General features: G+C 46.3%; 1 protein-coding gene across 8 annotated transcripts in view; it reads left to right on the plus strand.

Moving 5' to 3' along the window:
- Positions 1 to 11584: 11584 nt before the first annotated feature.
- The window catches only part of cnksr2a (connector enhancer of kinase suppressor of Ras 2a), a 357881-nt gene continuing 355737 nt past the window's right edge, over positions 11585 to 13728 (plus strand). For all 8 annotated transcript variants that reach the window (XR_004764907.1, XM_035414896.1, XM_035414899.1 and 5 more), the window contains exon 1: positions 11585 to 12503. Coding sequence is in view for 7 of the 8 variants with exons in the window: in XM_035414896.1 (XP_035270787.1) it covers positions 12440 to 12503 (64 nt within the window). In the remaining variant the exon portion in view is untranslated. The remainder of the gene's footprint in view (positions 12504 to 13728) is intronic.

Consider the following 13728-nt stretch of genomic DNA (forward strand, 5'->3'; position numbering starts at 1 on the left):
CTTAGCAACACCATAGCAACCGCCTAGAACTCCATAGCAACCACCTAGCAACACCATAGCAACCGCCTAGAACTCCATAGCAACCACCTAGCAACCACCTAGAACTCCATAGCAACCACCTAGCAACACCCTAGCAATGGCCTAGAACTCCATAGCAACCACCTAGCAACACCCTAGCAACCACCTAGAACTCCATAGCAACCACCTAGCAACACCCTAGCAACCGCCTAGAACTCCATAGCAACCACCTAGAAACACCCTAGCAACCACCTAGAACTCCATAGCAACCACCTAGCAACACCCTAGCAACCGCCTAGAACTCCATAGCAACCACCTAGAAACACCATAGCAACTGCCTAGAACTCCATAGCAACCACCTAGCAACATCCTAGCAACCACCTAGAACTCCATAGCAACCACCTAGCAACACCCTAGCAACGGCCTAGAACTCCATAGCAACCACCGAGCAACACCCTGGCAACCACGTGGAACACCATAGCAACCACCTAGCAACACCCTAGCAACCACCTATAACTCCATAGCAACCACCTAGCAACATCCTAGCAACAGACTGGAACACTATAACTGCCTAGCAACACCCTAGCAACCCCCTAGCAATACCCTAGCAACGGCCTAGAACTCCATAGAACCACCTAGCAACACCGTAGCAACAGCCTCAAACTCCATAGCAACATCGTAGCAACACCCTTGACACCACCTAAAACACCAAAGTCACCACCAGAACATCATAGCAACTACCTTCCACTGTTCACTCTTTTTAGTAGAAAGTCGACTTTGCATTGGCGGCAACCACACTTCACAATTTCTGCAGGAATTGTCTAGTTATTATTATTATTCATATATTTTATTCTTTCCACCCATTTTTTGGACCGCTACTCCTCCCACAGTTTTCGCACCACATACACGTGTAATATGTCAAATCGAGCGGCTTGATCGGGAATGGTGTGCTATTACTTTGTGGAAAGATTGTTTGCACGGTTTTTGAAAAATTTGAATTTTTGTGGGCAATTTTTCCCCATAGGGAATGAATGGCGGAATGTTCACCCTTGTGATGTCACAATGCTCTGTCTTCTCACCCTTGTGATGTCACAATGCTCTGTGTTCTAGCAGCAGTACTCTGGTCTCTCTCTAGATTTGAACATTCTGCCATTCATCTCTATGGGGAAAAATTGCCTACAAATTGTGCAATGCCTCATTGGACATGGTAGAGAGTCCTCTGTCCATTGGTGTAGATCAGCCTTGCCCCCCTTCCTGATTGGCCGATGTTTGATATTTCATAACTTTTGAACCGTTTGTCATAGAGAACTATGGGTCGCGTCATTGGACTCAGTAAAGACCTAGCAACCGCCTAGAACTCAATAGCAACCCCCTAGCAACACCCTAGCAACCACCTAGAACACCCTAGCAACGGCCTAGCAACCACCTAGCAACACCCTAGCAACCGCCTAGAACTCCAGAGCAACCGCCTAGAACTCCATAGCAACCACCTAGCAACACCCTAGCAACCACCTAGAACTCCATAGCAACCACCTAGCAACACCCTAGCAACGGCCTAGAACTCCATAGCAACCACCTAGCAACACCATAGCAACCGCCTAGAACTCCATAGCAACCACCTAGCAACACCCTAGCAACCACCTAGCAACACCATAGCAACCGCCTAGAACTCCATAGCAACCACCTAGCAACACCCTAGCAACCACTTGGAACACAATAACAATTGCCTAGCAACACCCTAGCAACCACTAGGAACACCATAGCAACCACCTAGAACTCCATAGCAACCACCTAGCAACACCCTAGCAACCACCTAGCAACACCATAGCAACCGCCTAGAACTCCATAGCAACCACCTAGCAACCATAGCAACCACCTAACAACACACTAGCAAACACCTGGAACACCATAGCAAATGCCTGGCAACACCCTAGCAACCGGCTATAACGCCATAGCAACCACCTAGCAACACCCTAGCAACAATCTGGAACACCATAACAACTGCCTAGCAACACCCTAGCAACCACCTGGAACACCATAACAACTGCCTAGCAACACCTGAGCAACCGCCTAAAACGCCATAGCAACCACCTAGCAACACCCTAGCAACCACCTGGAATACCATAGCAACGACCTAGCAACACCCTAGCAACCACCTGGAACACCATAACAACTGCCTAGCAACACCCTAGCAACTGTCTATAACTCCATAACAACCACCTAGCAACATCCTAGCAACCACTCAGAATACCCTAGCAACCCCCTAGCAACACCCTAGCAACTGTCTATAACTCCATAACAACAACCTAGCAACATCCTAGCAACCACTCAGAATACCCTAGCAACCCCCTAGCAACACCCTAGCAACCACCTAGAACTCCATAGCAACCACCTAACAACACACTAGCAACCACCTGAAACGCCATAGAAAATGCCTGGCAACACGCTAGCAACCACCTAGAACTCCATAGCAACCACCTAGCAAAACCATAACAACCACCTGGAACACCATAGCAACCACCTAGCAATACCCTAGCAACCACCTGGAACACCATAACAACTGCCTAGCAAAACCCTAGGAACCGCCTATAACTCCTTAGCAACCACCTAGCAACATCCTAGCAACCACCTAGAATACCCTAGCAACACTCTAGCAACCACCTATAACTCCATAGCAACCACCTAGCAACATCCTAGCAACCACTTAGAATACCCTAGCAACACCCTAGCAACCACCTAGAACTCCATAGCAACCACCTAGCAACACCCTAGCAACCACCTGGAACACCATAACAACTGCCTGGCAACACCCTAGCAACCACCTAGAACTTCATAGCAACCACCTACCAACCACTTAGCATACCCTAGCAACCACCTAGCAATGCCCTAGCAACCACCTGGAGCTCAATAGCAACCACTTGAAACTCCATAGCAACCACCTAGCAACACCCTAGCAACCACTCAGAATACCCTAGCAACCCCCTAGCAACACCCTAGCAACCATCTAGATCTCCATAGCAACCACCTAACAACACACAAGCAACCACCTGGAACACCATAGCAAATCCCTAGCAACACCCTAGCAACCGGCTATAACTCTATTTCAACCACCTAGCAACACCATAGCAACCGCCTAGAACTCCATAGCAACCACCTAGCAAAACCCTAGCAACCACATAGCAACACCATAGCAACCGCCTAGAACTCCATAGCAACCACCTAGCAACATCCTAGCAACCACTAAGAATTCCCTAGCAACCACCTAGCAACACCCTAGCAACCACCTGGAACTCCATAGCAACCACCAAGCAACACCCTAGCAACAATCTGGAACACCATAACAACTGCCTAGCAACACCCTAGCAACCACATGGAACACCATAGCAATGACCTAGCAACACCCTAGCAACCACCTAGACCTCCATAGCAACCACCTAGCAACACCCTAGCAACCGCCTAGAACTCCATAGCAACCACCTAGCAACACCATAGCAACCGCCTAGAACTCCATAGCAACCACCTAGCAACACCCTAGCAACCACCTAGAACACCATAGCAACCACCTAGCAACACCCTAGCAACAGCCTAGAACTCCATAGCAACCACCTAGCAACAACATAGCAACTGCCTAGAACTCCATAGCAACCACCTAGAACTCCATAGCAACCACCTAGCAACACCATAGCAATGGCCTAGAACTCCATAGCAACCACGTAGCAACACCCAAGCAACCACCTAGAACTCCATAGCAACCACCTAGCAACACCATAGCAACGGCCTAGAACTCCATAGCAACCACCTAGCAACACCTTAGCAACCACCTAGCAACACTCTAGCAACCGCCTAGAACTCCATAGCAACCACATAGCAACACCCTAGCAACCACCTGGAACACCATAGCAACCACCTAGCAAAACCCTAGCAACCACTTGGAACACCATAACAACTGCTTAGCAACACCCTAGCAACCACCTATAACTTCATAGCAACCAACTAGAATACCCTTGCAACCCCCAAGCAACCACCTGGAACTCCATAGCAACCACCCAACAACACACTAGCAACCACCTGGAACACCATAGCAAATGCCTAGCAACACCCTAGCAACCAGCTATAACTCCAAAGCAACCACCTAGCAACACTATAGCAACCACCTAGAACTCCATAGCAACCACCTAGCAACACCCTAGCAACCACCTGGAACACCATAGCAACCACCTAGCAACACCCTAGCAACTACCTGTAACACCATAACAACTGCCTAGCAACACTATAGCAACAACCTAGCAACATGCTAGCAACCACCTAGCAACACCCTAGCAACCACCTATAACTCCATAGCAACCACCTAGCAACATCCTAGCAGCCACCTAGAATACCCTAGCAACACCCTAGCAACTGCCTAAAACTCCATAGCAAATGCCTAGCAACACCCTAGCAACTGGCTATAACTCCATAGCAACCACCTAGCAACACCCTAGCAACCACCTGGAACACCATAACAACTGCCTAGCAACACCCTAGTAACCGCCTAGAACTCCATAGCAACCACCTACCAACCACTTAGCATACCCTAGCAACCACCTTGCAATGCCCTAGCAACCACCTGGAGCTCAATAGCAACCACCTGAAACTCCATAGCAACCACCTAGCACCACCCTAGCGACCGCCTAGAATTCCATGAAACCACTTAGAACTCCATAGAACCACCTAGCAACACCCTAGCAACTGCCTCAGACATCATAGCAACTACCTACCACTTTTCACTCCGTTCAGCACAAAGTCGACTTTGCGTTGGCGGCAATCACACTTCACAATTTCTGCAGGAATTGTCTGGTTATTATTATTAGTGTGGTTGCCTTAGGGCAACTACACTATTATTATTGCACATATTATTATTATTATTATTATTATTCATTAGTGTGGTTGCCTTAGGGCAACTACACTATTATTATTGCACATATTATTATTATTATTATTATTATTCATATATTTTATTCTTTCCACCCATTTTTTGGACCGCTACTCCTCCCAGAGTTTTCACACCACATACACGTGCCATATGTCAAAATGACCGGCTTCTTTGGGAATCGTGTGCTATTACTTTGTGGAAAGTTTCGCTGCACGGATTTTGAGAAATATTAATTTTTATGCCCAATTTTTCCCCATAGAGATGAATGGAGAAGGTGACGTCATTCATATGCGAACGGTGAAGTTACAGCATTGGTCGGCTTTGCACACGTGATGCGGTCAGCTCTACGGTCTCAGCAGGCAGGATAGGAAATAGCTGATTGCGGAAGTGAAAGAACGATATTCAAAATGAAAAATTACAAATGAAAACGCTGTCAGCTAGGTATATCAACAAACATATGGCTTAGGCATACCCAGAAGTCCTCAATAATAATAGTATTTCACGAGACATTACGCTAATTCGTTGACGACGTTTCGTCACATGCAGCGTCTTAGAATGCTAGTGCTAACAAACAGTCATGGCTTTAATGCGATAATGAGAGCACTTTCGGTTGACCTAAAAAAACGATATTAAAAAACCAAAAACAGATGTGCTGTTATACCTGGTTAGAAAGCTTATGCTCTCAGCTACTGAATAAACGAATTTTCAAACAAGCCAGACTTTGCGTATTTGCATGCTAGTGCTAACAAAGAGCGAATACGTTCTATGACATGATTACATAGCTTTCGGTTGACCTAAAAAAACGATATTAAAAAAACAAAAATAGACGTGCTGTTATACCTGGTTAGAAAGCTTATGCTCTCAGCTACTGAATAAACGAATTTTCAAACAAGCCAGACTTTGCGTATTTGCATGCTAGTGCTAACAAAGAGCGAATACGTTCTATGACATGATGACATAGCTTTCGGTTGACCTAAAAAAACGATATTAAAAAAACAAAAATAGACGTGCTGTTATACCTGGTTAGAAGGCTTATGCTCTCAGCTACTGAATAAACGAATTTTCAAACAAGCCAGACTGTACTGAAAACTGGAACAACGCCGTCAACAGCACGTGTGCAGCAGCTTCAGGTCCGGTCTAACTCCAGAAATTTGGGTCGGCTAGTAACACGTAGTAGGCTATCCTATGTCTATGAGTTCGTATCTAAGGTAACAGATTAAACTCTGAATTGCAGCACAGTTAAATGTTTTTATTTGAATGGTAAAAATGAGCTGAACTTAACGTAAAACCATAAATCAATCACATTAATCTCCCTAGCCCTGTCTTGCTTTTTAAAATGGAGCGGTTGTGCAGTGCAGATATAACGTTTTTCCAAGACCCTCTGAAGTGGCCAGCTAGCTTTATGATTCGCCGTCACTCGTCACAGCATACCGTGAGTAAATCGCTGATCTCAAGTATTGATGAAGGGTTAATTTAGCTCTGAATACGTGTGTTGCAAATGAACTCGTTGCCGTGATGTTATATCATGTATACCATACTATGTCTCTGCTCATGCTACAGAAACTGTTCGCTCCGTTCAGCACAAAGTTGACTTTGCGTTGGCGGCAACCACACATCACAATTTCTGCAGGAATTGTCTAGTTAGTGTGGTTGCCTTAGGGCAACTACACTATTATTATTGCACATATTATTATTATTATTATTATTTTTATTATTCTATCTTTCCACCCATTTTTTGGACCGCTACTCCTTCAAGAGTTTTCGCACCACATACACGTGCAATATGTCAAATCGAGCGCCTTGTTCGGGAATGGTGTGCTATTACTTTTTGGAAAGTTTGGGTGGACGGTTTTTGAAAAATTTGAATTTTTGTGGGCAATTTTTCCCATAGAGAATGAATGGCGGAATGTTCACCTTTGTGACGTCACAATGCTCTGTCTTCTCACCCTTGTGATGTCACAATGGTCTGTCTTCTAGCAGCAGTACTCTGGTCTCTCTCTAGATTTGAACATTCTGCCATTCATCTCTATGGGGAAAAATTGCCCACAAATTGTGCAATGCCTCATTGGAGATGGTAGAGAGTCCTTTGTCCATTGGTGGAGATCAGCCTCGCCCCCCTTCCTGATTGGCCGATGTTTGATATTTCATAACTTTTGAACCGTTTGTCATAGAGAACTATGGGTCGCGTCATTGGACTCAGTAAAGACCTAGCAACCGCCTAGAACTCCATAGCAACCCCCTAGCAACACCCTAGCAACCACCTAGAACTCCATAGCAACCACCTAGCAACACCATAGCAACCGCCTAGAACTCCATAGCAACCACCTAGCAACACCCTAGCAACGGCCTAGAACTCTATAGCAACCACCTAGCAACACCCTAGCAACCACCTAGAACTCCATAGTAACCACCTAGCAACACCATAGCAACTACTTAGAATACCCTAGCAACCCCCTAGAAACACCCTAGCAACCACCTATAACTCCATAGCAACCCCCTAGCAACATCCTAGCAACCACCTAGAATACCCTAGCAACACCCTAGCAACCGCCTATAACTCCATAGCAACCGCCTAGCAACACCCTAGCAACCACCTAGAACTCCATAGCAACCACCTAGCAACACCCTAGCAACCGCCTAGAACTCCATAGCAACCACCTAGCAACACCCTAGCAACACCCTAGCAACCACCTAGAACTCCATAGCAACCACCTAGCAACACCCTAGCAACGGCCTAGAACTCCATAGCAACCACCTAGCAACACCATAGCAACCACCTAGAACTCCATAGCAACCACCTAGCAACATCCTAGCAACCACTTCGAATACCCTAGCAACCCCCTAGCAACACCCTAGCAACCACCTAGAACTCCATAGCAACCACCTAGCAACACCCTAGCAACCGCCTAGAACTCCATAGCAACCGCTTAGCAACACCCTAACAACCACCTAGAACTCCATAGCAACCACCTAGCAACACCCTAGCAACCGCCTAGAACTCCATAGCAACCACCTAGCAACACCCTAGCAACACCCTAGCAACCACCTAGAACTCCATAGCAACCACCTAGCAACACACTAGCAACGGCCTAGAACTCCATAGCAACCACCTAGCAACACCATAGCAACCACCTAGAACTCCATAGCAACCACCTAGCAACATCCTAGCAACCACTTCGAATACCCTAGCAACCCCCTAGCAACACCCTAGCAACCACCTAGAACTCCATAGCAACCACCTAGCAACACCCTAGCAACCGCCTAGAACTCCATAGCAACCACCTAGCAACACCATAGCAACCGCCTAGAACTCCATAGCAACCACCTAGCAACACCCTAGCAACCACCTAGAACTCCATAGCAACCACCGATCAACACCCTAGCAACGGCCTAGAACTCCATAGCAACCACCTAGCAACACCATAGCAACCACCTAGAACTCCATAGCAACCACCTAGCAACATCCTAGCAACCACTTTGAATTCCCTAGCAACCCCCTAGCAACACCCTAGCAACCACCTAGAACTCCATAGCAACCACCTAGCAACACCCTAGCAACCGCCTAGAACTCCATAGCAACCACCTAGCAACACCATAGCAACCGCCTAGAACTCCATAGCAACCACCGAGCAACACCTTAGCAACCACCTAGAACTCCATAGCAACCACCTAGCAACACCCTAGCAACTGCCTAGAACTCCATAGCAACCACCTAGCAACACCATAGCAACCGCCTAGAATTCCATAGCAACCACCTAGCAACACCATAGCAACTGCCTAGAACTCAATAGCAACCACCTAGCTACACCATAGCAACTGCCTAGAACTCAATAGCAACCACCTAGCAACACCATAGCAACCACCTAGAACTCCATAGCAACCACCTAGCAACATCCTAGCAACCACTTCGAATACCCTAGCAACCCCCTAGCAACACCCTAGCAACCACCTAGAACTCCATAGCAACCACCTAGCAACACCCTAGCAACCGCCTAGAACTCCATAGCAACCCCCTAGCAACACCCTAGCAACCATCTGGAACTCCATAGCCACCACCTAACAACACACTAGCAACAACCTGGAACACCATCGCAAATGTCTAGCAACACCCTAGCAACCGGCTATAACTCTATAGCAACCACCTAGCAACACCATAGCAACCGCTTAGAACTCCATAGCAACCACCTAGCAACACCCTAGCAACCACCTAGCAACACCCTAGCAACCACCTGGAACTCCATAGCAACCACCTAGCAACACCCTAGCAACCACCTGGAACACCATAGCAACCACCTAGCAACACCCTACCAACCACCTGGAACACCATAACAACTACCTAGCAACACCCTAGCAACCGCCTATAACTCCATAGCAACATCCTAGCAACCACCTAGAATACCCTAGCAACACCCTAGCAACTGCCTATAACTCCATAGCAAATGCCTAGCAACACCCTAGCAACCGGCTATAACTCCATAGCAACCACCTAGCAACACCCTAGCATCCACCTGGAACACCATAACAACTGCCTAGCAACACCCTAGCAACCACCTAGAACACCCTAGCAACGGCCTAGAACTCCATAGCAACCACCTAACAACACACTAGCAACCACCTGGAACACCATAGCAAATGCCTGGCGACACCCTAGCAACCGGCTATAACGCCATAGCAACCACCTAGCAACACCATAGCAACCACCTAGCAACACCCTAGCAACCACCTGGAACACCATAGCAACCACCTAGCAACACCCTGGCAACAATCTGGACCACCATAACAACTGCCTAGCAACACCCTAGCAACCACCTGGAACACCATAGCAACGACCTAGCAACACCCTAGCAACGACCTGGAACACCATAACAACTGCCTAGCAACACCCTAGCAACCGCCTATAACTCCATAGCAACCACCTAGCAACATCCTAGCAACCACTTAGAATACCCTAGCAACCCCCTAGCAACACCCTAGCAACCACCTAGAACTCCATGGCAACCACCTGGAACACCATAGCAAATGCCTGGCAACACCCTAGCAACCACCTAGAACTCCATAGCAACCATCTAGCAACACTATAGCAACCACCTGGAACACCATAGCAACCACCTAGCAACACCCTAGCAACCACCTGGAACACCATAACAACTGCCTAGCAACACCCTAGCAACCGCCTATAACTCCATAGCAACCACCTAGCAACATGCTAGCAACCACCTAGAATACCCTAGCAACACCCTAGCAACTGCCTATAACTCCATAGCAACCACCTAGCAACATCCTAGCAACCACTTAGAATACCCTAGCAACCCCCTAGCAACACCCTAGCAACCACCTAGAACTCCATAGCAACCACCTAACAACACACTAGCAACCACCTGAAACACCATAGCAAATGCCTAGCAACACCCTAGCAACCGGCTATAACTCTATAGCAACCACCTAGCAACACCATAGCAATCGCCTAGAACTCCATAGCAACGATCTAGCAACACCCTAGCAACCAACTAGAACACCCTAGCAACCACCTAGAACACCTTAGAAACCACCTAGACCTCCATTGCAACCACCTAGCAACAGACTATGAACCACCTAGAACACCTAGCAACAGCATACCATGAGTAAAACACTAAGTTTTGATTAATAGTTATTTTGGCTCTGTATATTTGTGTCTTAAATCAACTTGCCGTGATCTTATAGCACATACACAATACTCTGTCTCTACTCATACTACAAACAGTGTTCACACTGTTCCGCACAAAGTTGCCTTTGCATTGGTGGCACCACACTTCACAATTTCTGCAGGATTTGTCTAGTTGTGACATTACAAGGCTGAACAATCTGCTATTCATTCTCTATGGGGAAAAAATCTTCAAAAACCGTGCAACAAAACTTTCCACAAAGTAATAGCACACCATTCTCGATGAAGCCGCTCAATTTAACATACTGCACGTGTATGTGGTGCGAAAACTCTGGGAGCAGTAGCGGTCCAAAAAGTGGGATGGACTTTGAATAGAGTTGAGCTGAGTTCTGGAAAATAGATCTTGTGGAGAGATGAGACCAAGATTCACTCGTATCGGAGTGATGACAAGAGCAGAGTGTGGAGGCCAGAAGGAACTGCCCTAGATCCTAAACGTACTACCTCATCTATGAAACATGGTGATGGGGTGTAATGGTCTGGGTCTGTATCTGGCTATGTATGGCTGCCACAGGTACTGGCAGCCATTGATGATGGAACTGCTGTACAGACCTGGCAGAGCATCACCAGAGATACTCAACACCTGATCAAGCAGTCATTGCATGCAAACGATATGCAACAGCCTTAACAGCCAAACATGACTATTGTAATTTTCTTAACGTGAATATGTCCTAAATGGTGCCCTGAAATGTGGGGCTATGTATAGAAGGCGCTGCTATTTCTACGTGGTTAAACCAAAGTATATAAATACACCCTTTAATAAAAGCTGAGAATATGTGCTTTAATCGCGTGTGAATCGATTACAAATCCTAAATCTAGTAACTGTCTTCGTCTGAAACATTATAGACGCGCGCACACACACAGCTGTTCCACACACACACACACAGAGCTATTCAGCACCTCACGATTTGTCGCTGAGAATATTTCCCACCCTCGCGCAGTCAGTATATGCATGATCACACTGTAAAAATAATTTGGTGTAACGTCATCCTTCTGAAGCTGTAGGATCGTGTTATGCTTGGACGTATATGGAAAAAAATTGAGGAAGATATCAATCAACCACGTGCATAGTGCTCACGCGCAACTGGTGCTTTTTTATAATCAATAGCCAAATAAAAAATAAGCATATTTTAGACATTTTTACTCGAAACCCACATAGCAAACTAATAGTGGTGACTCTACGATACAGTCCTGCCACCCCCGTCGCTTCCGCTAGGCTGCGTTCTGCTGATGGGAGACTCCTAACGGGAAAGCGCGGAGAGAAGAAGACCGAGAGGGAGGGAGAGAAAGGCACAAGATGCATGCAAGCTAGCGGTCAGCTATGTGAGGAGACTGGTAAAAGCGCTGGAAGAAAAGCGTTGGACCCCTCAGGCGAAAGTATACAATGCAAAACGTAAACAAAATCAATGTGTGGTTTCAATTAGGTTTAGCCTTGGACGAGGGGAAATGAAAAGGATTTCCTCCAAACAAATAACTTGTGGGAGATAAAGGAAGGAGGTCGCAACTCTGCCTCCAATGTTTAATAAAAGAATCATTAGAGCACACACCCCCCCCAGAATGCGCTGAATTCCGTCGGAGACTTCTAAACAGCGATGTTTTCGGAACTGGCTGTGCTGCGTGTGTTTGGTGTGAAGAAGCTGCGGCATTGATCGCTCCCAGCGAGTGCATTTTACAGCCGCAGAGCGCCGAGAGAAAACAAACACAGTGCCGGATAAATAAGACAACCATCTTCCCGGTCGGAACAGTGGTTTGGGGGTATTCCAGTGCTACTTTCTTCCCCTTGCCTGTAGAAAGCTGCACAAACTTTCCAAATGGCACTCGTGATGGAACCTGTTAGCAAATGGAGCCCAAGTCAGGTCGTAGACTGGATGAAAGGTAATGTGTTTTTTTTTATTTTTATTTTTTTATTATCTACGCATCATATTAGTTTAAAGGAGCTCATTCAAATCCCATAAACAGAAGTCAAAGAAATAATCGCAACTGTAACGGCTGTAATGTTTGGTGTATTTCAGGATGCACCAGGGAACATAAGCTGAAGGGAATTATGCCTTTTCCAAAAATTTGTGTGATCCTGTGTTGGTTTTCAAAGAAAAATGCGCATGTCATAATTAGGACATGAGATGATACATTATTAAACGTATAGCAAAACAATTTTAGTTATCTAGCGAAGTACCTGTGTTGTATACTGCGTTTACCACCTCGACCATTAAGCAGGTGTTTAGCGCCAGATAATTAATGTGTTCATGAATGATCCCATCAGAGAGAACGTGAACACAATTGTTTTCCGTACTAATTAGATTTGCAAGGCACGCTGCTGTTTATTTATCACAGTAAATGGTGCTTTACTATTTTTCCCACGCGCTTGCATCTCCCACCGCCCGACCGTCTGCACGCACAGTCACACGCTACCTAGGTAAAAATGAAACGGTCATCGAGATATACAAGTACTGGAGACATCTATGGAAGCTGCTCAAAGGCGCATGAGGCCAATTCATGGACGCAGCCATGTTTGACTATGGGCCGTTGGCACCAGAGTGTGCGCACTGGGTACCTAAAGGGGAAAGATCACGGTAAACGCAGAAAAAGGACGTTAACCCGCGGGGGTGCGCTCCGAAAAAGCTTTCAAATCGTCTGACAAACGGTGAGAATCCACGTTCACAACAGTGAGCATTCAGTTATGTTGATGTGTTTTAAATGCATATTTGACCACACTGCAGTGCAGTTTATTAAATGGGTGCAGTATCATAATTGCGTTAAATCAGTAATTGGGTTTGCACACCATGAGTATTGGTGAAACACTGGAACACTGGATACGCTCGTACCGCAGTTGAGGTTACACCAGTGATGATAATAATGATGAGGTTAAATTGTGATAGACCCACAGGAGACAGCATAATTATATTGCGGTGGCACCTACTTGGGAATATTTTATGGTGTCAGATGCAGTTCTGAAAACAGAAAATTAAAATATATCTAACTACTGCAGTGTAGTAAAGTATTTTACTTTGGTAATGCTGTGTTTCAGAGCAAAAGCAGCAGGGCACTGTCCTGTGAGGAGCGGGTTTATGACCTTGTGTGGGGTCAACCTGTTCTAGTACCA

The sequence above is a fragment of the Anguilla anguilla genome, chromosome 4 (genome assembly GCF_013347855.1).
Source record: "Anguilla anguilla isolate fAngAng1 chromosome 4, fAngAng1.pri, whole genome shotgun sequence".
Lineage (NCBI taxonomy): Eukaryota > Metazoa > Chordata > Actinopteri > Anguilliformes > Anguillidae > Anguilla > Anguilla anguilla.